Genomic DNA, 23,846 nt, shown 5'->3' with positions numbered 1-23,846 from the left:
AAACTGTTCTCCTAATTTGGGAAGCCGCCAGCCGGGCCTGGGCGGGGTGGCGCCGAGCGCGCCTGCGCAGAGCGCCCGCCGCCCGCCGGGGCGTGTTCTGTGTTTGGGGATTGCCTTAGCTCGGGTGGAGTGCATCCCTCGCCCGCAAAACGCGCCCTGCGGGAGCCTGCAAGTTTCCAGGAGCAGCCCGTTAGTTAGGGGCTGCCCTCTGAGGTGAGTGTGTGCGGCGTTGCACTTGGCTTTGCCCGTCTCCGCGCGGGTGGAGGGGGTGCTGGACCCTTTCCACTTCCCCGCCCCGCCCATCCTTGAGCTTGCTCCCGTTCCTCGCCCGGTGGACGCCCACTTTCCAGGGCCAGTGGGGGAGCCGAGGGTGCCCAGCAGAGTTCTCTCCTTTCTGGTTCGGCACCCTCCTGCCTTCACCCACGTGCTGTGTTGTTGTCGTTCGGTGCAGACCATGTCCAAGTCTCTGAAGAAGTTGGTGGAGGAGAGCCGGGAGAAGAACCAGCCGGAAGTGGACATGAGTGACCGCGGCATCTCCAACATGCTGGACGTCCACGGCCTGTGTGAGTGCCGGGCCGGCCGGCCCTGGGAGGGGCTGGAAGGGCTGCAAGTTTCCCAAGTCACTGCCGGCCACGGTGTGCGAGGTTGGAATGGCTTATGGTCCACCCTCTGCTTGTAAACATCACTTGTCAAGACCTTAGCTCAGAAAGTTTGCAATCAGAATGGAAACTTGATATCTGGAAAACGCGCGTGGGGGCCAGGGCAGGAGTCACACAGAGGGCTGCTGCTGTACCCCAGCAGTTGTCTGTGCGGATGTATGGCATCTGGGTGGGCTGTCCAAACGGTTTACTGAGTAGCCACTTTATTTTTTAATTGAAAATCATTTTTTTTTAAACTCTTCTTCTTTTCTCCTAATATAGTCTTTGGCCCTTGAACAAATGCTACACAAACGTTACATGATAAGTGTTCTTCTTGTGCCTGGAGTGTGTTAAACATTTCTTGGCTCATTACCATTTTGTGGGTTTGCTCTCTTTAGTTTAAACTTTTTCGTTACTTCCAGCTTGTGCTATTATATTGTGATGTCTTCCTAACTTTACCACTTGCCTCCAGGTTTACGGACCCTGTGGTCTAGTCTCTATTGCTCGTAGTGCTATTTTTTCCTGTAACACAGGTCTCTTGTGTTATTTTGTCCTTTAAACCAGGGAATCAAGGAATGCAAACTCAAAGGTCTGGGGGGGGTGGGGGGTGTTAATCATGACCTCCTTAATAGGATCCCACCTACTGCTCAGATCCAAACAGTTGTTACCACCTGCAGAAGTTTGGTCAGTGTTGCCAGAATGTTTTTGTTTGTTTGTTTTGTCTTTTAAGAAACCAAGTATCCAGGTGATATTTACCAAATTTCCAAAGTTAGTGATTAATTTCAGTATTTGAAAAATACTTTACAAAGGTGAAATAAAATACTCTTCAGGCTGAATGTAGCCTCAGTTTGGACCTTCTCTCTTAAACACCTCTGGTTGCTCATTGCCAGCAGTAATGCTCCAGTTTCCTTGGCGTGACATGCAGGGCCTTCCTGCATCTGACCACAGCCTACCTTAGGTCCGTCCCCTCCATGTGTTTGGTGTCCCAGCCATTCTTCCTCACTGCCCTTCCTGAGCCAGGGCACACGCTTTCAGGTTTGTGTCCCTTTACAAGTATTGTTTCCTCCCTCTTTACTCTTTTTTACCCAAAATGTTTATCAAGAGTCAGCACAGACGTCCCAGCCTAGGGAAAGCCTCTGTCTGTACCAAGCTGACATACCGTGTTTCCCCGAAAATAAGACATCCTCCGAAAATAAGACCTACTTACAGGTTTCCTTCTGAGTGAAATATAAGGCATCCCCCCGAAAATAAGGCCCCCCCTAGGCTCTGTCTCAGAATACTATTGCTCAACAGGAGAGATTTGGTCCACTGATTCTGAAAGAAATGGAGTCACAAGAAATTCACCAGGAAATTTAGGAATTGGATTGTTATGATGATGTTCCAGAAGATGATGACATGATTGTCATTGAATAAATGAGTAAATTCTTGGTACTGTAGGATTCACAGTTTGTCTGGTTTGTGTTGACAACTACCGTACTACCGTGCCATCATATACAGGTAATAAATTTCCTTCTTCATGGAAAAATAAGACATCCCCTGAAAATAAGACCTAGCGCATCTTTGGGAGCAGAAATTAATATAAGACACTGTCTTATTTTTGGGGAAACAGGGTAGTTAGTTAACCCTCTCTTCTATGGAGTTAGACATACCTGGTTTCATGACCCTTGTTACACAGGATTGTAACATGCTGTTTCTCTTCCCCACTGGGAGCCTGGAGGGGCTTAGTGCTGTGCAAAATTCATATTTGCCTTCTTTCTAATATTGCCTGGAACACAGTAGATACTCATAATGGTTGATGGATGAAAGAAAGAAGGCTGGATTAGGCCCGTGAGTTCATGAGATCCACACTAGTTTGTGTCAGTGGAGAATAAGGGGGGTGGTCCAGGAGACCCCAGAATATAATGGATTGCTTCTTAGGCCTGGAGAGAGCAGAGTCAGATTTACTGTGACTGTGGTTTGTGCCTGGGACAGACGTGGGGCGTGGTGCCATTGATACATCTCTGAAAAGTTGATGAAATTTGTAAACTCTTAGGAAGATACCTGCCATTACCCTTAGCTTTTGTACTAATTAGCATCTCAGCCTCCTGCTATGTGTTGGCCTCTCTCAGTGGTGATGGCTTCCCAGGGGCAGCAACGGAGCAGATGTCTCTAGTGCTGAATTGGCACTTGTAGGCCTGGATGTGTCCCCGAGCTGGTCCTGCTGATCACTGGGGACACCGCCGCAGTGGAGGGAGGAGGTGGGGAGCGGCATGCATTTTCTCATGGGCTGGAAGAAAGAGGTTGCTTTCAGCAAAAAAAACATATTGCTCAGCTTTCAAGAGGATTTTTTTTTTCTGTAATATTTATATGATAAGTAAGGAGAGTGGTGTAGCTATATTGGTTCAATTGTGTTATCTCTCTTGAGGCCTTGACTTTTACCGAAGAAAAAAGAGCCACTTGCTTCCTGAAAAAGATGTTTCCGTCATCCTATGAGGTGGTGGAAAGTAAGATCATTCTTAATTTTTCCTGGAGAGCATACTAAAGGAAGAATGTACTTCCTGGCGAGTTCAGTGGAAGTGAGTTTGGCCGCTGGAGTGTGTGTAGACCCAAGGAGTGGCTGCTTTCTGCGATAGCTCCCTGACTTCTGGCGCCGGGAGGGTCCTGAATGCCTTCCAAAGCCAACTCCTCCTGGGATCCCTGTGTCAGTACTGCACATCTTATTAAAATATTGGATGAGATTATGTTAATTGCAACATGAGAAGTCATAGCCTTTTACTTGTAACATTTTTTAGCTTCTTATCATGTAGTTTTATGAATAGTTTTATTGGTTTAGTGCTAAGATAAGCCTCTTATCTTTGGAGAAACTGAAAAAAGTGTAAGGACATTAAAGGGAAATTATGAGACACAATAACCATTCTCTTCCACTGAACTCCCCAGGAAGTATGTTCATTCTTATCTCCACAGATAAGAATGGATATTTGTACTTATTCTCTTTTGAGCTGTCCATCTGTCTGCCAGCCTGGGAGAGTTGTGTCTTAGAAGGGCAGGACTTCCTCTGAGATAGTACCTGGCTTTAAAAAATGTTTTCAGGAACTTAGAGACCAAAAGCTTTCTGACGGAGAAAACTTCCTAGGCCAGAGACAGCCAGCAGACAGGTTCTAGAGTTTCCTGTCTGATGCTGGACTCTCAGAAGTGGGGCCTTGGAGTGGAACTGAGTGGCTTCAGATTCTCCATCTTCTATTTACTACTGTAGAGAAGCTGCTTAACCTTTCTGTGCCTCAGCTTCCTCATTGTCAAATGGAGATGTAAGTAGCCATTTGGTTGGATTAGTTTAATGTAGTGGTTGGCAAACTCATTAGTCAACAGAGCCAAATATCAACAGTACGACTATTGAAATCTCTTTTGAGAGCCAACTTATTTAAACTTAAACTTCTTCTTACGCCACTTCTTCAAAATAGACTGGCCCAGGCTGTGATATTTTGTGGAAGAGCCAATCTCAAGTGGCCAAAGAGCCGCATGTGGCTCGAGAGCCGCAGTTTGCCAACCCTGGGTTAAGTGTTAAGTGCACTGATGTATGTCAGCTGCTGAGCATTATGCCTGTACATGAAATGTTAACTATTAACCTGTTAACTGAGCGGGACCTATAAATATGTCAAACATAAACAATATCAGGAACCGGTAGGACGTATGAATACATCCTTGAAATCTATGTTGCGCCCCGAGAGGGACGGTGTATATTTTTTGTAATCTTTTTTTGTTTGTTTTTTTAAATATTTTATTGATTCTTTACAGAGAGGAAGGAAAGGGGAGGGATAGAGAGTTAGAAATATCGATGAGATGAGAGAGAAACATCGATCAGCTGCCTCTTGCACACCCTCCACTGGGGATGTGCCGGCAACCAAGGTACATGCCCTTGACCGGACTCGAACCCGGGACCTTTAGGTCCGAAGGCTGACGCTCTATCCACTGAGCCAAACCGGCTTCGGCTATTTTTTGTAATCTCTTTATCATTGTTTGTAAAATTTATAATTTTTTAATTAGACGTGTACATTTTTTTTTTTGTCGGTATTCTTTTCTATTTTTTTTGTAATTTTGTATTTTCCTTTGTGCTTTATATATATAAATAAACGAATATATATATATATATATATATATATATATATATTTCATTTATTTTCATTAAGTATAAATAAAAAAAATAATATGAAATTACGTCCTCTGGGCGTGACGTACTGACACGTCCTAGTGAAAGAGTACGCACCTGTTACAGGTTGTGTCATTAAAAAGGGAACTCCCCGGTTAACAGGTTAATGGGAAGTTCCAGATGGAACTTGGTAAGCCTCAGCTATCACCAGTTCTACCATATTGGCCTGAACCAAGAAGAGCATGGTTAATTAGACAGTGAGGGATTTGCGCCTTGTGGGGATTTTTGTTTAAATCTTTTTTAAAAATTGATTTCAGAGAGGAAGGGAGAGGGAGAGAAAGAAACATCAATGATGAGAGAGAATCATCGATTGATCGCTGCCTCCTACGCGGCCCCCCTACACAACCCAAGCATGTGCCCTTGACTGGAATTGAACCTGGGACCCTTCAATCCACAGGCTAACAACTCTCTCCACTGAGCCAAACCGGCTAGGGCCTTTGTGGATATTTTTTACATGGCTTATTAGAATCTGGAGGGTATGGTACTTTTGCCTAGAGTTCTTATAAATTTAGTTGTTAAAATAATTGCTGTTATTTTTTTAATTACCCTTCATTTTTTCTTTTTCTTCATAGTTTTCCTATGTGATCTGTAATCTGCACACATGTTCTCTTTAAAGCTTCCAAGTGTAACGGCACCGATTTTGTTCTTTTTATTGAAGAACTTTCACTGCAGAAACTCTCCCACACAGCAGCTGTCTTCACTGGATGCTTTTGAAGGGTCCTGTAATCCGCTTCCGGGAGCGAGAATCCCGTCAGGATTCTGCAAGACTTGCCCCATTTCTTTTACTTAAGTCTTTTGTGTCGTTTTAATCTCTTTAAGTTTATTACCCTCTGGGTGTTCAGGCCTTTATCAGTTTTTATTTTCAGGTTAGTCTGAAATATCTTTCAGATCTATCTTTAAAAAAATAACCTGCCTCAGAGGTCTTTCTAAAGGAGCCTATAAAATAATCCACAAAAGTACTCATAAATTCTCTGGTTTCAAAAGCTGTTAGGAATTATCAGTTACAGACATATCTTTTATTATTGTACTTCACAGATATTGCTAATTTTTACAAATTGAAGTCAAAGACCCTCCAGCACAAAGGGATTATGACTATTTATTGCGATATACTGGCTTATGGAGGTAGTCTGGGACTGAACCGGCAGTATCTCTGAGTGTGCCTGTAGGTTGTCTTTGAGGGGAAAGTTAAAGATCTGGGAAGACCATGTCTTGTTAGTTGTGATCTTTTATTAAGACCTTTTGTATTTCGACTCCTCTAAGTTGCCTGTATATGCCCACCTTTGTGTTTCTTTGTGGTTTCCTTTTTGTGTGTGTGTTTTAAATGTTCATCTTTATTGTTGTAAGTATTACAGATGTCCCCTCTCTTTTCCACATTGACCCTCTCCACCCTGCAGTATCTTGGCCTGGGCGGCCCTTTTCTCACCCCAGCTAACTAATCCCTCCCTTGTCACTTAGTGCTTATAAAAGAAAGAATGATTTATCTATCTACATAACTCCATTGAGAGGCTTCCCCACCATCCCAGTTCAGTGGCTCTTTTGGGCCTAGTGTGCTTGCTTCTGTTATCTCTGTACTTGGCATTGTGCTTGGGGAAAGTTGCTTGAAGAAGGAGGCTATTGCATTAACTAAGAGTTCAGATGCGCTAGGGTGGAGAGCACAGCACAGCGGAGGGGATGTTGCCTCTGTGTCCCTGCCACAGACTTCTCCCCAACTCTCCAGAGGGAACAGTTTGCAACCATCAGGAACATGATAGAACTGTTTAGTGCTCAATTTTTTATTTTAGGACAGAGTAGAAGCAAAATGTTTCATCCAGGTAGGAAATTAAAGGAAAAAATTGTCACCCCTTTGATATAACTGAACTAACAATGAATGACCTTTTACAATTTTTCAATCATTGGGCATTTTGGTTCCTGTCAGCCTTAGCTTCTTTTTGGTGAGCAGCTTTATGTCACCAGCAGTTTAACCTTGGGAAAGTCACTTAACCTCTCTGATTTTGCATCTGTGAGATGAAAATAGTAAGAGTAGCTACTTGATAGAATTGCTGAGTCATTATCTGTGAAATGCCTTGAATACCATCTAGCATGTCTTGGTCCATTCATTCAGGCTGGGTGGCTTATAAGTGACAGAAATTTATTTCTCATGGTTCTAGAGGTTGGAAGTCTAAGATCAAGGAATGGGCAGATTCCCTGTCTGGTGTGGACCCACTTCCTGTTACATAGATGGCCGCCTCACTGTGTCCTCACATGGTGAAAAGGACAAGAAGTCTCTTTATAAAGGGCACTAATACTTAATGCATGAAGACCTCATCACCTCCCAAAGGTCCCCCTCTCCTAATACCATCACAAAATGGGGGTTAGTTTTCAGTATATGACTTTTAGGGGAAACCTAAACATTCAGTCTATCTCATGGCACATATTATTCTTAATATTCAATATTATTAATATTTCAAACTTTTATCTGATTATGTAAAATATGCAAAACAGTGTCTGTTTTGTGTTTTGAATTCTCGGTCATGGCACTTCTCCAGTGATCTTCACTTCTTGTCTCACTGGTTCATGGAGTCTGGGCACCTAGTGCCTCCTTCCTCATCTGACTGAGGTTTCCTGGGAGACATTAAGTGGGCATGCCAGTGTGATGGGGTCAGGAGCCAGGGACAGGGTGGGAGGTGGCTGGGCAGCTGGGTGTTTCACAGGATTTTAGTTGTAGTGTGCTCCTGTCTGTTGAGGATGGCAGGCATTAAAACTGTTGGCAGATTTCAAATAATAGCTAAGATACAGTATGTCACCCTATAGCTATTTATTGAATGTATTTATTTTTGTGATGGGCACGATGTAAGCTGAGTCTTTGGGTGCTTCTTCCCTGTTGAATCTTTAAATTACCCAATGATTAATATTTGCTAAGTTAAGAAAACTGTAAGCTGGTTAATGGATTAGAAGTAGCTAGATTCTTATAAGAAACTATAACACCCATTGCTTTGCCATTATAGCCAGCTTTAATTGTGATAAAAAGTGCTAGAGTTGATATGGATAATAATTGCAAACCAGATCCTAGATCCTCTTCATGAATTTACAAGAACCTGGTTTAAAGAATTCGATCTAGATAAATGAGATACATTAGTACAAAGCAAAAACTAGAATTGATGTCTGTCCATTATATAAAGGTCTCTTGCTTCATTGAATAGCAAGTTCGTACAGGTTGATTTATTTATTTACTTTTTTACTTTTTAAGGCAAAAGCATAAAAATGTGGCCTAGGAACAGTCCATGTAGGCCAAGTGCCTGACCAGCATGGGTCAGTGTGGAGCCTCTGCGGTTTCCTCAGGCCTCCTCAGCTCACTCTCTTCATCGTTCACTCCTGCTTGCGCAGTTGCCTCCTCTTGCCCCATCATGCCTCTTTCTTCAGGTGAAAGGACATCCTCTTCTATGGTACTTCATCCTAGAAGCTTATAGCCAAAAGAACCTCCCCTTGCCATGGTCTGTCTGCTCCAAAGCATCTTTATGATTGGGGCATTTCATAACTGCAGTTCGGCCTGAAGCCTCTGCTGGAGGCACAGGGGCTTCCCAATAGAGAGGATTGAGAGGCACTAATCGTGAGTTTCCTAGTGACAGGGCGAATGGAACTTGCCATCGCCCCTTGGGGCATATTTCATCAGTGTGTGATGTTTAACAGTGCTGGGGCTACCATGCACAATGCCACAGATGGGATGGGAGCGGGGGAGGACAGGGGACTTAAACAAAAGACATTTTCTTACAGTTTGAAAGGCTGGGACTCCAAGATCAAGGTGTAGGCAGGGCAGGTTTCTCTTGAGGCATCTTTCTTTGGCTTGTGATGGACGCTTTCTTGCTGTGTCCTCACATGGTGTTCCCTCTGAGCATGCCTGTCCCTGGTGTGTCTCTGTGAGTCCACTTTCCTTGTCTCATACAGATACAGTCAATTTTCATTACGGCTCACCTTAATGGCTGCATTTTAACTCGTTTAAAGGTCATGTCTCCAAATACAGTGACATTCTGAGATACTGGGGGTTAGGGCTTCTACAGGGGAATCTTAGGAGCCATAGTTCACCCCATCATATCTATATTAGAGGTTCTGAATGGTTCATGCGTGTCTACTTACACTGGGACAAATACTTCTCACTTACAATATCACCCCTTGCTGCAACGTTTACAGATGAGCAAGCAGAAGGTGATCTAGAGGCTGTAAGTCCCAGCATCACACAGTTAGTGACAGAATCAGAGTTCACACTTAAGTGTATCTAACACTTTTGCTCTATAATAACTGGGCTGTGTTGTTTCCCATCCCTGAAGTGTAACAAAGGCCTGGCTCAATGTTAAGGAGTAGGATTTCTGGAGTGCCTGGGACAACAGGCCTTGCTACAAAGCATTCATGTTCAGAATTCTTGAAAACTCTGGACAAACAAACAAACAAAAAAAACAAAACAAAAAAAAGAAGCATCATTTGGGTAGCCTGCAGCCTGGAAACTTAAGTTTATCATATTTTTTTCTTTATTTTACTTTTGTCATCCCCATTTATTTCCCCTTATACCCTCCTCCATCTCTGTCTACCCTCCCAGAATCACCCGTGTTGTCCACGTCCATGAGTTTTCCCTCTCTCTCTCTCTCTCTCTCTCTCTCTCTCTCTTTCTCTCTCTCTCTCTCTTCTCTCTCTCTTCTCTCTCTCTCTCTCTCTCTCTTTTTTTTTTTTTTTGCTCAATCCCACTACTCCTCCATCTTTACTCCCAGAACTGTCTGCCTGCTCTCTGTCTGTGAGTCTGTCTTACCATATATATTGTGGCAGAGCTTTAACTGTGGAGGAAAACACTAGAAGCAACTTATTCTCTATCTGGTCAGTATTAGCCGTGAACCCTTCTTTTTCCTTACAGTTTTCAAAAAAACTATTAATCTTAACTGAATTTAGTGATCAGATGTGAGATGACTTTGCACTGCATATTAATTCATTTTTTCTGTCTTCAAACTTAGAACATTAGTTTAGAACACTTTATGAAGTCTGGTGCTACAGAAGATTGTGTTTGGGAAATATTGGTTCATCTATATATATATATATATACAAAAGCCCAGCGACCGGAAAGGCAAGAGAACCAGAATGATTGGTGGCTATGACACACACTGCCACTGCCAACCAGCCTGATCCAGGCCCAGATCGACCCCCAACACCCTGATGAGGGGTGGGGCCAGCAGCCAGCCACCTATGACTCCTCACCCCAGCTGGCCCTGCCCCTGATCGGCCCCCAATACCTTGGAATTGGCCAGCCTGCCAATTCCCCGAGGCCCCTCCCCCTCACCAGCACAGACCGATGGGTCCCCATTGGGGCAGGCCGGCTGGACCCCACCCATGCAGGAATTCATGCATTGGACTTCTTATATATCATAACAGAATAAACCTGAATTACATCAAATGGTACTGTTAGCTATCATTTACCTGTGTTTCGTAGAGAATCTTTCATTTAATATATTTTTCTGTACATCTGCTAATTATTCTTCTAGGTCCAGAATAGATCTCAGTTTTAAGTCCAAATTGGGCCACACAATAGACACACATCAGACCACCTAGTTAATAAAGTCTTGGCCTCTTGTTTTTTTAAGGCATAGTACAGATCAGATTGGTAACCTGGTTTGCAATCTCAGTATACAAAAGACTGTTTTGCCGATGTTCATATGTAAGTTGGTTTTTTAAGTTTTCAGGCTATGTAAAAGTTACTTATTTAACCTGTTACATATTTGTATTCTTTAAGGTGTGCCTTCTTTATTAGAAGTGTAAGAAACAGATAATATTGTATAATTAAAATGCCATGTATAATGGAGTATATTAACACACATGCACAAACACACATACGTGCCATTTGCCAGACTTTGTACTCTCATTATGGCTTATTTCTTTTGAACCTCACAATTTCATTATGATTATTATCATCCTATCCTCATCATCTTCCAGGTTATACCTGAGGAAAGGGATTTCTAGAACTTAAGTGACCAGCTCTGAGTCACACAGCTAATCACTAGTGGAGCCAGGCTTGCAACCCAGGCAGTCAGACTTCAGAAGCTGTGCTCTTAACTTACTCTATCTCACCTTATTTATGTCACTGACATTTTTGACAGGCACATGCACATGTAAAGGTAAAACGGCTAATTCAGTAAGTGTACACTGAGCTGGAGAGAGCAGGACAGGGTTGCCCCCGGCAACGGAGGAAGCAAAGCTTTCCACCTGCTCTGGCCAGCCTAGCCCTCCACACAAGGCTACAAAGTTTCAATTATATTATAGAAGATACATAAAACCAAACAGAAATGGCTAAAAGCAAGCAGGAGGCTTGACTCTGCTCCAGGCTACAAAGTTTCAATAGTAGAAGGTAAATAAATTCCAGATACCAGGGCCTCTGCTTGGGCCCGGCAGGGTGGGGGTGGGAGGGATGGCCAGCCTGCAAACTACCACAAGCCCCTCACCCAGGCTGCCCCACACCCCAAGGGAACCCCCACCCTGATCCGGGATACCCTTCAGGACAAATCAGCTGGGCCCCACCCGTGCACCAGGCCTCTATCCTATCTAATAAAAGAGTAATATGCAGATTGACCATCACTCGACACACAAGAATGCTGCCCCCATGTGGTCAAAGATCCTGCCCCCAAGTGGACACAAGATGGCCACCACAAGATGGCCAGCAGGGGAGGGCAGTTGAGAGTCACCAGGCCTGCAAGGGAGGGCAGTTGTAGGTGATCAAGCCTGCAGGGGAGGGCAGTTAGGGGTGACCAGGCCAGCAGAGGAAGGAAGTTGGGGGCAAACAGGCTGGGAGAGGAGCAGTTAGACATCAATCAGGCTGGCATGGGAGTGGTTAGATGGTGATCAGGCTGGCAGGAAGAAGCAGTTAGGGGCAATCAGGAAAGCAGGCAGGCGAGCAGTTGGGAGCCAGCAGTCCTGGATTGTGAGAGGGATATCCAACTGCCCATTTAGACCCGATCCCACTGGGCAGTTTTACATCCCTCGAGGGGTCCCAGATTGGAGAGGGTGCAGGCTGGGCTTAGGGATACCCCCCACTCGTGCACGAATTTCATGCACCGGGCCTCTAAAATAAATATTTATATATATATATATGTATGTGTATATATATATATATATATATATATATATATATATATATATATGGAAATACTTGTAAGTTTTTTCAAGGTTAGTAAAATCTTTAAAATCCAGAGTCAGTTTTTTAAAAAAATAAATATTTTTATTGATTTCAGAGAGGAAGGGTAAGGGAGAGAGATAGAAATATCAATGATGAGAGATAATCATTGACTGGCTGCCTCCTGCATGCCCCCTACTGGGGATCAAGCGTGCACCCAGGCATGTGCCCTTGACCAGAACAAACCTGGGACCTTTCAGGCGGCAGGCAGATTCTCTATCCATTGAGCCAAACCAGCCAGGGCCAGAGTTAGTTTTAGTCTATATCTATCTTCCTCTCTGCTTTCCCCTCCTTCTGTGGGTTGTCTATATTGACTAATTTTTCTTGCTTGAACTATTTTATCTGTGTAACGTAAAATAGGTGTATTTTTAGGAACCAGTTCTAGAATCCCAGAAATCAAAAAGTTAAGCTCCCCATTTACAGGTAAGGTAACTGGGATTTTACAGAAAGGTAAAGTGAGTTTTCTCAGGTTCCACAGGCACCAGAGTCAGAATGAACTGCAGCCTAGGTGTCCAGATTCCAGATCTTCAGCTTCTTTCCAATATGGGAAAATACTGTCTACATCGGGATGGAGTATTCTCTTCAAGATGGTGGAAATTCCTGTTTTACCAAAATGAGGATGAACCTGAGTGGGAAAATTCATTTATATTTTGAATGAATTATGACAGTCACGTAAAGTAACTGAAGTAGCCTAAGACCCAGATTGTAGTCCCATGAGACCCTTATAAAAATCCCTCATTTCTCTAGAGCACACCTTCCCCATTTTGAAGATGAAAACCTGAATTCCATTATTTGATTCTGTGAAACAAATTTTAAAAACGAGATAAGAAATAACTAATATTTTTGTGATGTCTGCTACATCAGAGTGGCAATAAAGTAATAAGCACTTTATTGACACTCACTGGAATAAAAAAAATGTTAAAGTAAAATACGGTAATACCATTAATAACTAATGTTTACCAATTTTTTAAAAATAGGTTTTATTGATTTTTTACAGAGAGGAAGGGAGAGGGATAGAGAGCTAGAAACATCGAGCCTCGATGCTTGAGAGCCCCTGTGCCACCTGTTCTCACCCGCACCCATGGTTTGGTCCTCACGGGCAGTTCATGGTTGTTTTTACCCTCGGCTTTCAGCTTCTCCCTATGACATGCCTTATCCTGACCTCCAGCTGCTTCCTTCCCCAGCCTCCGATAACTAGTTTCCCCGGATGGACACCCCGCTGTTCCCAGCTCAGACCTGGTATGCATTATTTTTCTGAACAGCTACAGGGTCCTTAGATCTTCTGGCATGATGTCTGTCCCCACAGTCCAGCTCCAGCTTGTTCCCCCACCCTCTCCTCTCGCATACACTGATGTGTCCCCGATGGCCCCACAAACCCACACCTCACTCCAGAGACCATTAAACTTATCACCGCCAGCCTTCTGCCCGGCAGAGCTCCAACAAGAAGATCACAGCAGTCTGTGCGTCAGCTGAACCAATGCAGAATTTCCTAATTATTAATAAACATAACCACCATTTTTTGAGAACCTACTCTGTACCAGATACTACTGACATCATTCTTTATTTAAGGAGCAGCATAGTTTTTTCATTTTACTAATGAAAAAATTCATTATGTATTAAGAATGGTAATCCTTTGCCTGTCATAGGCAGTAGTCACTTCTTATATGCAAGGGATACAGGCCAAGAACCCCCAGTGGGTGCCTGAAACCACGGACAGTACTTAATGTCCCAATTGATGCAATCCCCCCTTCAATGACTAGCTCACGGATGTTCTCACTTGTGAATCTCTGCTCTTATTTATGTATCAAAAGTATCGCTTTTTTTCAGTGATCACATATGATAAATTGCTTTCTGTTGAGTGAAAGCAATTAATTATGGTTGATGGCCCTTTTATCTGTAAATAGAATTCAGTCAAGTAATCAGTTTTAAACACTTGCTACTAAAGAATTTCCAACTCTTCAAAGTAATTAGATATGAAGTAAAGGAAGGTTTTTGTACCATCGTGATTTTTTTTTTTAAGTTTTAAGTTATGAATGAAATGTAAAAAAATGTTTTTCTGATTCTGAGTGTATTGATGAATATGATATTTGTATTATATCTTAGTACCAAACATTTTATTGTCTCTCTTCACTTTAATATATTGTGAGAAGCTGCATATTTAAGAAGATCTGAATCTTTAGCTTACTACCATGGGTGAAATAACTTCAGCCATGCAACATGGCAGGCATTTTAATCATGCAACCTGGAGATGCAGAACCCAACTTGGTCAGCGTTGCTTCCTGGTGCTGAAATCTGGCCACTCCCACATGCCCATGGGGTCTCTGAATCAGCATCGTGTAAGGCTGTTGCTGTGTCTAGCCTACTGGGGAGCCAAAATGGAATAGCCATTTGGACCATTTTTCAACATAAAGAATAAAGTTCAAATTAATTCTTTTTGGTCTGCAACTTGGGAGGAAACAACATAGGATACTGTATGCAGTGTAATTTGAGGGGCAGCACAGAATTTATGTATTTATTTCAGAGAGGAAGAGAGGGACAAAGAGAGAGAAACATCAGTGATGGAGAAGGAATCATTGATTGGCTGCCTTCTGCAAGCCCCACACTGGGGATGGAGCCTGCAACCCAGAAATGTACTCTGACCAGGAATCAAATTGTAACCTCCTGATTCATAGGTCAATGCTCAACCACTGAGCCATACCAGCCGGGTGCAGTACAGAATTTGAAGAGTGCCACCTGTGGTTGTCAAACAAGGTGGCCCTCTTTGAATATCCAGGAGGTATGGTGGTTTTCCCAACACTGCAATATTTGACACACACAGGAGCTGTCAAGAAGGAGTGACCATTGGCCTTCTGGTGAAAGCAGTGTTTTTCTGATTGCTTCCATTCAGAGTGCAGTCCAGTTTTTGTGACCAATGTTATAGAACCTTTCCTTTGTAACCCAAAGATGGCTGTTCTGACCCGTGACAAGATTGCAGACACTTTCAGGCCTCATACCACTTTGTGTATTTTCAAGTCTCATTCCCCTAGTGCCATCCTGGCCGTGTTTTTTCTGGATGTAAATGTCATGCTGTAAAGCCAGAACTTTCTACCTTCTCTGAAGTACTACCAAAGGGATCATTTGCTTTCTAATTTACCAAAATGAAATTAGAGACAATTTCCAGTGTGCCACATCTTGGTGATATGTTAGGTTATTTTGAAAGCAAGTCGATAATTTCATCTTAGGGGGCTGTGGATTTTATCATGCTTATTTTTCTCATCTCATGCTACCTACTTTGTGCTGCAGAAGAAGGGTAAAAAACTGAACCTATTTTACATAACATCTGCTTCCGTTGTGTTATCTAGAAAAGGCAATTCTTTTTCTAGTAGTGTGTAGTTCGTCCTTTTATTTTTCTGAGTTTATTTCATTAAGATATTGGCTGCTCCCTCCTGTTCTGTACCTTCCCTGTTTTCTGTCTCAGATGTGGAAGCTGGGATGGCTTCCATACCCCCAGTTTCCATATGTCTTCCACGTCCAGCTTCAGTGCCTGGTGCACCTCGGTCCGGTAGCCTTTTGGCTGTGTCATTCACCCCACAATAAGCAACATTTCCTTCTAAACTGCCATTATCCCTGCAGATAGATTTCTTTCCTCATCAATCCTTCCATACCTCTCATTGTAGGGTTTACCTTACGTTTTAAGATTTTGGGGCATGCTCACTAAATTGAGTGACTAAGTAATTTGGCATCCTAACCAGTACAGTTCTGAGAGAAACAGCAGACAGTCTCAGACTGTCCCAGGCTAACCAGAATGTCTGGTCAACATTACTTCTACAGGGATCTCCAAGACAGAGACACCTGGACACTCAGGACATTCAGTGTGCTCAGTAAATATCCAATAAGTGAGGCCTTGACTTGTGAAATTTCTGAAGCAACCAGGTCCTCTTTGAGCATTTTCCTGCCGACAATCAATGACCATAAATCACCTGTACAGTGCCAGCAACCTCACCCCACCACCCTTCCCTTCAGAAACACATCCCTCCCAATGGTTTTGTTTTCCACTGTTCATTTTGGCCTTAAACAGTGTTCACTCAAATCCCATTTCTAAAGGCTTGAGACAAAATGGTAGTCAAGGCATGCTAGCACTTAACTGTGTATGCCAATACAATGCTTAGTTATTTAGTTGATTTTGAAAATATTCTACTTTCAACCATACTTCTTAGTTATTTAGTTGACTTTTGAAATATACTCATCTTTGAAAATGACTGGGCAAAGCATAGTTTAATATTGTTGTAGGCATTTCAATAACAGTCCTCAGTGTTCTGGCAGTGCTCATTCTTGACAGTTAATGGCTAGCAGGACCATTAAAGTGTGTTATTCACACAGTGGAAGGTCTCCCAGTGTGTGATCCAGGTCAGGGTACAGCCTGCTCCCATTTCCCCAACGTGTTTGACTAGAGTGGCTTTTGTACTTTTAAATAATCCATTCTATATTGGTAGACCGTTTCTTCCCTCCTCCCCTTTTTAAAGAATTTTTATGAGTTTATTTGAGCCAAGGTGATGACAATTGCCAGGAAGCAAAATCTCAAAGGACTGAGAAAATGCTCCTTCCTTCTTTTTTAACTGTGCAGTTTCCTTAGGAGACTCACAATGAACTCGACATTGCCAAGTGGGAGGGTATCGTGGCTTTTATGAATATTCCTGTCCCTACTTGGTCTTTGCCTGTACCAGGCTTTGTGATTAACTCTGACCAATCTTACTGCTCTCCCAGCCCAGAGTCCTTTGTTGTCCTAAATATTTCCTGTAAGGTCTTTTATTAACTTTTCTTTTCTGCTCTAATTTTTCTCCCTCTTACCTACTTTAGCAGGTAGCCCTATAACAATAGTGAGAGAGAGAGAAAAAAAAAAAAAAACACATTCTAATATGATTAGCTGAAGCAACAACTGGACTTATGTTCTCTATTTTAAAAAAAAAGAAACTTACAAATTTCACCAGTTTATTTCTTGCTAAATGCTTATTGAAATGACACAATAAAGTGGTTGAAGAGTACCAGCTTTTACTAATTTAAATCTTTCATGGTAAATGTTAGTTGGGAGGAGAGCAAAATTTCTTTGTTTTTAATTAGCTAGTTGTGTCATTTTAGGAAAAATTAAGGCAGGAGGAGATAGGATTGTTAGTTTTCTTTATAATAATAGTTGATTTCTGTGACAGTTAATTGGAGTAGTTTGCTATTGGGAAGAGGTTGTTGTCTGCTAGTTTCAGTTTGCCCCATCTTTCTTGATAATAAAACCCCTAATTTTAGCTGGCCGATGGTCACCTGGAATACAGACTGCATTTCCCTGCCTCTCTTGCAGCTAGGCATGACTGTATTACAACATTTTGATTAATTGCTTATAAGTAGAAGTGCCATGTGCAATTTCTTGGAAATTTTCTAAAGGAGGAAGGCTTTTTTTCCCCCCCTTCCTTTCTGTCCTTCTGAAGGGAATGCAGACATGATGGCTAAGCTTAGGCAGCCATTGTGGACCATGAGATGGGATCCATGCATTGAGGATGATAGATACCAGGAATCTCTGGATTGCCTGTGTATAAATAAGGGAGAAACTTCTGTTATGTGTAACCTTTGTTATTTGTGGTTTGATCTCACATGCGGTTGATCGTAGTCTCAACTGATCTGTCTGTGAATCCATTTTATCTTGTTTGTTCGGAGGGCAGCTCTTTGATTGTTTTTTTTTTTTTATCAGACTATATAACATAGAGATAAAGGAATGCTATGTTTGGTGGACAAGAAAATCTTAACTTTCATAAGCAAAAAATGTATGAGATCCTCTGCAGTGTCATGTGACAATTACACATCACAAACATGCTTTTCTCCTTCCTCTTTGCCTTTTTCTTCCCCCTTCTGTAGTTGTTCAGTCCTAAAGCCAGTAGGTGGGACAGAAAAAGAGAGGTGTTCAGATTTGGGGGCATGATGGCCCACAGCAGGTGTGGGAACCTGAGTGGGATGAGGGGGGCATCTGTGCGGGGTGGCAAACCTGGCTTGAGTGGTTTAAAGCGAGGCAGGGTGAGGAGGGTGAGGGCAGATGAGGAGGGTGAGTCTGAGCACAGACAGTGTGATGGTGGAACAGAAGAATCCACAACATACATGGTTTAGCAGGAGTAATAAAACATGGTGAGCCTCAGGGGTCTGGGAGGCTCACTAGTGATTCCCTAGGATGTTTTTTTTTTAAGGTGCTCAGAACATCTTTTGTCTCAAGATATGAACCATCAAGACATGTGGAAGAATCAGGGTTTCAGGGAAGCCCAGCCAAAAATGTCCAGCAGTGTCGTTATGCCCGACTGGTCATGTACCTGTAGCCAGGTGTAAGCCATCAGTCAACATGTAGAAGCTGGCTCTGGGGACTTCGGAGGCAATTTCAGCTTTAAATGCAAAGGTACACATCTCTAGCCAACCTATTGTCCTGCTTGTGACCAAGAATTTACCAGACTTTTGGATTCCCTGCAGATAAGCATAAGCTATAAGATAATTTGATGCAGTTATGTGTAGAAGTATCAATGAAGTAAGCAAGTAGGTTAAAGGTAATGTAAGTCAGAGGTCTCACTATTAGGGAAGGGGATTACAAACAAGGAAAGGAAGAAAACTTGAATGAACTGTGTCCTGTATTGAAATCAGATTTGTTGGTGTGAATTCATAGTTTTCAATACTATAAATAGTGAAGCGAACACAGGTGTGTGTGTGTGTGTGTGTGTGTTCATTCATATGTTCTCCAGTTCTGTCCACTGAGAGGGGCTGAGAACATTGAGCTCCTAGATGACAATGAACACATCTAGAGCCCAGATTATGGCTTATGTATGCATTTTCCACAAAAAGGAACTAGAACTCATTCTAGAAATGGCTAATTCCGGGGCTTTGGCAGAAAAGTATCAGAAGAACTTGAATATCTTGTGCAGAATGCAAGGGTGTGCTCAGAGGGATGGGACTTGCCAAAGGGGCTTAGCAACCAGGTTAGAGGGGCACACACTGGCCAACTGGGACAGTTCAAACAACATACATACTGCTAGTAGTAATTTTAGATTATAACCCACTGACTGAGGTAGGTCAAAGCCATACAAGAATAAGTAAGTAAATCATGATTTTCAACAGCCACACCATTGACAGTTTGGATTGGATGAGCCTGTTGTGTGATCTTTTTGTCTTGGTGTGATGGTTTGTTAGCTTGGGTGAGGGCTTTGTGCCTTCCACACTCTTGGCCGGTTCTCTGACTGGCACAGTTACTGAGATGGATCACTGAGGCTGGGCCAGCAGAAACCAGCTCTGCAAGCAAAGCTGACTGGCCCTTGGAATGTCTGATCCCGCTCATTAATCTCATTAGCTCCAACTTGCTGTGCTGATTGCACTGCTAATTGCATGACTTTTCTTAATTTGATTTAACATTTACCGACAGTGTTATATGAATCGTTGAGTCATTTTTGTGAGAGGTAACACTTCAACCTGTGAAAATAATTTAGCACTTTTCATTGTAGGAGTGTAACTATAATTTGGGTACATTAACTAATTGTGTGATTTTTTCTTTTCTTTTACAGTCTCCTTATCCCACATCACACAACTGGTCCTCAGCCACAACAAGCTAATAAGTGAGTTGACTTTCCCATTTGTTTCTCAGTGTCTGCCTTGTAGGAAATGTGGTGATACTGCTGATTCTCTTGTTTCCTTTAAAGACACATGTTTATTTGGGGAATTCTAAAGTTTATTTTGGTGACACTAAGATACAAGAGCATATTGTCTTCCCATATTTTGTACATTGCTCTATTTTGAGGATTCTTTCCTATTGAGTGTATAAACTGAAGAAAGAAAGTGACATTTTGTTTCTGTGGAATTAGTCCCATTTAGAGATGATAAATGCTGCAGTGACCTGAACTGCTGAGCCATTCATTAATATTTCATGAAAAAAAAGTGTAAAAACATAATTAGAATAAGAGTTTTTTGCTTTCATCTATATTTCCTCTTCAAAGGGGAAAAATTTACCTGTTGATATACTTTCCTTCCCAGCTTAATGTGTGTGTTTGGGGGGGGGGGGTGGGGGGGCGTGTGTGTGGGGGAAACCACAGAGTTGCATGAATTATATATATTTGAATCTGCATTTTAAACAATTCTGGAGTCTGGTTTCTATTGGACATCAGTAGTATCATGGTATAGTTAACATATGGTAGGTTTAATACCGGTTCTTATAAGAATACCTTGCATGAATGATATGGGCCATTTTATTTTTAGCTGTGGCTTTAAAGATTTTTTAATGACAGCGCCCCACTCTCCTTTCTCATTCCTAATTGACTGTCACTTCTTTGTGCTTGCCATATTTCCTGCAGCCTTGAGTGATTTTCTAATCATGTGGCAAGAATTTGTTCGGGAGCTTTCTGAGTCCGATGAAATTGAGCAGAATGTCATCCTGAGGGATTTGTGTCATGAATTTATGGGCATTATGTACAGCTTGAAGCAATGTCACAGAGCTGTTGATTATTGAGAATCAGGAGTGGCAGGGCCCCTCATGTGCAGGAGACAGGCAGATTAGTTCATTTTTAGCAAAACGTGCATATTTGTAAGGCAAAGGCAGAGTGGCACAATTGTCACATTTTAGTAGTAGGGGCCACAGAAGCTGAAAGTGAGGGCGACAAGTCCCTTGGGGTCGTTTTTGTAACAGGTGACATGCAGCTGTCTTTATTGTTTTTGTAGCAAATGGTCCTGCTGTCCACTGAGAATCTAATCCCAGTCAGAGGGTGTTGCTGTTTGTTTAGAAGGGTGGACGGCATGATCCCTGATTTCCCCAAGATTTTGTGAGCAGAAGTCCTAAAGCTTTATACTCCGTAGTTCATAAAAATATTTCTTAATTGCCACTCTTATCTTATGCATCATCATTAGAATGAAACACTTTACATTTAAACAAGAAAGCAAAACTTGCTTTATTCATATTATTTAATTAATTGATGTATTCTTTTAAAATATCTTTCAGATGGTTGTAGTTTATTTCTTATATACTTCCACAGAGATAGAAATCTCATGTGTCCATGGATCAGTCTTTTCTCTAGGCATTTGATAGGAGATTAACTTAGAGACATAAAAATATGGACTTAAAAGGTTGACTTTAAATGGATCCAAACTTCATATTTCTTCCTTCCTGTCCCCCCCCCCCCCCTTCTTCTTTCCTCATTTGAGACACTCTTATCCAGTAAACTCTAATTAATCATCTTGGTAAATTCTGTTTCATGCCATTGCGAGTATTGTCAGTGACACCCGGTCTGTCCCACTAAGGTCAAATTAGCATCTTTTACTGTTTTTCTGGCATTTAAATGAATGACTTCAGAATGGCTTTCCAAGTGTTTATAGTAAATATGTCCATTTGATGGCAATATAAATATGCATTATGTGTATGTGGCCGAGCACATCCTCCTGTCATGTTTTATTGTAATCAGTGTCTTTCACTTTCTGTGGTTTTTAATAGGGGCCTCAGTAGTGCTTTTATCTTGCAAAAGTATTTGTGTTTATCTCTTTGCATGCCAGTTGCACTGAACTCTAAAATTCCCACTGTGGACTTATGGGATGACTGACTGGCTTACTCAAACTGGGGCCCTGGGCCGGGCCACCGATTCACTCCACGCATTTGAGTTAGTATCTGTGGGGACACTGTGATGCTGCGTTAGTTAACTTTCTTTCCCTGCTGCTAGTTTTGATATTGACAGGCCCACTTGACACAGTACCAGTGAGGCCGTGAGGAAGGTGAAAGTGGGCTGATAGTCTTTAAATTCCTCAAGATTTTATGAGCATAAATTCTTGATGCTTTCTAAATTACAATTCATAGAAATATTTCAAAATTGTCAAGGTAATCACTGAGAGAGTTTCATCATTACTACAGTGACACTACTGAAATTTAAACCTGGGGCAGGGGGCAATGCTGATGAGTTTTGGAAACAGGGAAGTCAGTGGCAAATGGCCCTGCCTGCAGCCACTCTCCTTGATGCATACATGACTAGGAGGGCGGAGGCAGAATAGCCAAGGACCATTTCCTTCTGCTATGACTGGACAGGTACAATCTCAGAACCCCACAGTTTCCTTTCTGGCCCAAGGGGAATGGTTTCAGAGTAAAGATGAGGTTCACCACAGACCAGCCCTTCAGAACTCCCCTTTCCCTGTGATACCACACATATCCTGTAAAAGGCGCTGCTTGCCTTTCCAAACCAGTTCTGCTCTGGCCCCCATCCTAGCCAGCCTTTCCTCACTATGTGCTGCCACAGGAAGATTCCTCTCCCCTTCAGGTGCCTAGCCCTGCTCTGTTCTAGGCCAGCTTGCCCTTTCCTCTCTATTCTGCAGTGGCCTTGCCGCCACCCTCCTCTCCAGGCTCCCCGACTACCCTGGCCAACTGGAAATCTTTCTTCCCCGAGCTCCTACCTACTCCTCATAGATTCTTTAAGCCAATGTCGAACATCCCGGCTGAGTGTTTCATGTTCCTTCTCTCTTTCCAAAAATCTTAGGCTTTATTGAAAGCAGGACTGTGTCCTCAACTTCTTTCATGTCTTGTTCTTGCTGAGCACACAGTGGCCTCCCAGTAATTACCTGTGCAGAACAGCTGATGGATGGTGGCAGTCCGTGACGGGGAGGAAAGCTGGCCTGAGGTGAATGGTCAGTGTAAGAACTGGACGTTTTCAGGCTTTCCCAGGAAGTGTTGTCACCACAAACTTCTATTCCTAAGCCATGGGCCCATTTCAAACATGCTCCAGGGGTCCTCAAACTTTTTAAAGTGGGGGCCAGATCACGGTCCCTCAGAGAGCTGGAGGGCCGGACTATATGAACTACTAATTCCTACTGTAACACCTCGGCTGCGCTCACTGCCCAAAAAACCTGGCGGGCAGGATCAGACTCCCCTGGGGGCCGCATGTGGCCCGCGGCCGTAGTTTGAAGACCCCTGTGCTAGACTGTGAGAGCTGTAAAGAAACTTTACCTTATGTCCTGGAAATTGGTGTCCCATCATCGCATCATCCTTGTAGTCACTGGGGCCCTTTCAGTCCTGAGGAATGATGTGTGGGATGGCGTTCCTCACAGACATCTTAGGATCCGGGAGGGCAGGCTGGCACCGTGCTGTGCCGCTCATGGTTCTCCCCCCGCAGCGGCCTCGTGGGTCTGCTTTTACCACCCTAGGTCTCGCTTCTTCTGGGCCCAGGACTCTCACGTAAAGTTAGTTTCATATTCTGTATTTAAGGTCCCAAGTTAGTTGCTAATTTCTTCATAGAATTAACTATTTTAGATGTTTCTTGAGGTGAGGAGCCCTGTCTGATGCTATGTATCCTACCCCCCACAAAAGTGCCCAAAGCATGGTGAGCATGAAATACCGTGTTTCCCTGAAAATAAAACATCCTCCAAAAATAAGACCTACTTACAGGTTTCCTTCTGAGTGAAATATAAGGCATCCCCCCGAAAATAAGGCCCCCCCCCCCCCCCCCCCCCGGCTAAACATGAGAGATTTGGTCCACTGATTCTGAAAGAAATGGAGTCACAAGAAATTCACCAGGGAATTCAGGAATTGGATTGTTATGATGATGTTCCAGAAGATGATGACATGATTTTCATTGAATAAATGAGTAAATTCTTGATACTGTAGGATTCAGTTTGTCTGGTTTGTGTTGACAACTACCGTACTACCATATCGTATACAGGTAATAAATTTCCATTATTTTCATTTAACAATAAATGTGTACCGTATTCTTCTTCATGGAAAAATAAGACATCCCCTGAAAATAAGACCTAGCGCATCTTTGGGAGCAAAAATTAATATAAGACACTGTCTTATTTTCGGGGAAACAGGGTAGGTTCTCAGTTCATACTGATG

General features: G+C 42.7%; 1 protein-coding gene across 4 annotated transcripts in view; it reads left to right on the top strand.

Annotated features, from left to right (window-relative positions):
- The window catches only part of RSU1 (Ras suppressor protein 1), a 223,674-nt gene continuing 199,828 nt past the window's right edge, over positions 1 to 23,846 (top strand). For 3 of the 4 annotated variants that reach the window (XM_084871373.1, XM_084871376.1, XM_084871375.1), the window contains exons 1-3: positions 55 to 213; positions 452 to 563; positions 19,555 to 19,605. In XM_084871373.1, the coding sequence (XP_084727499.1) occupies positions 455 to 563; positions 19,555 to 19,605 (160 nt within the window). In that variant the 5' untranslated portion in view covers positions 55 to 213; positions 452 to 454. Of the gene's footprint in view, positions 214 to 451; positions 564 to 19,554; positions 19,606 to 23,846 lie in introns of all 4 variants that reach the window. The other variant, XM_084871374.1, reaches the window with a different exon arrangement.

Source organism: Pipistrellus hanaki, assembly GCF_964339955.1.
Source record: "Pipistrellus hanaki genome assembly, chromosome: 1".
Lineage (NCBI taxonomy): Eukaryota > Metazoa > Chordata > Mammalia > Chiroptera > Vespertilionidae > Pipistrellus > Pipistrellus hanaki.
Note: the sequence above shows the minus strand (reverse complement) of the source record. Positions and strands in the feature narration are given on the sequence as shown.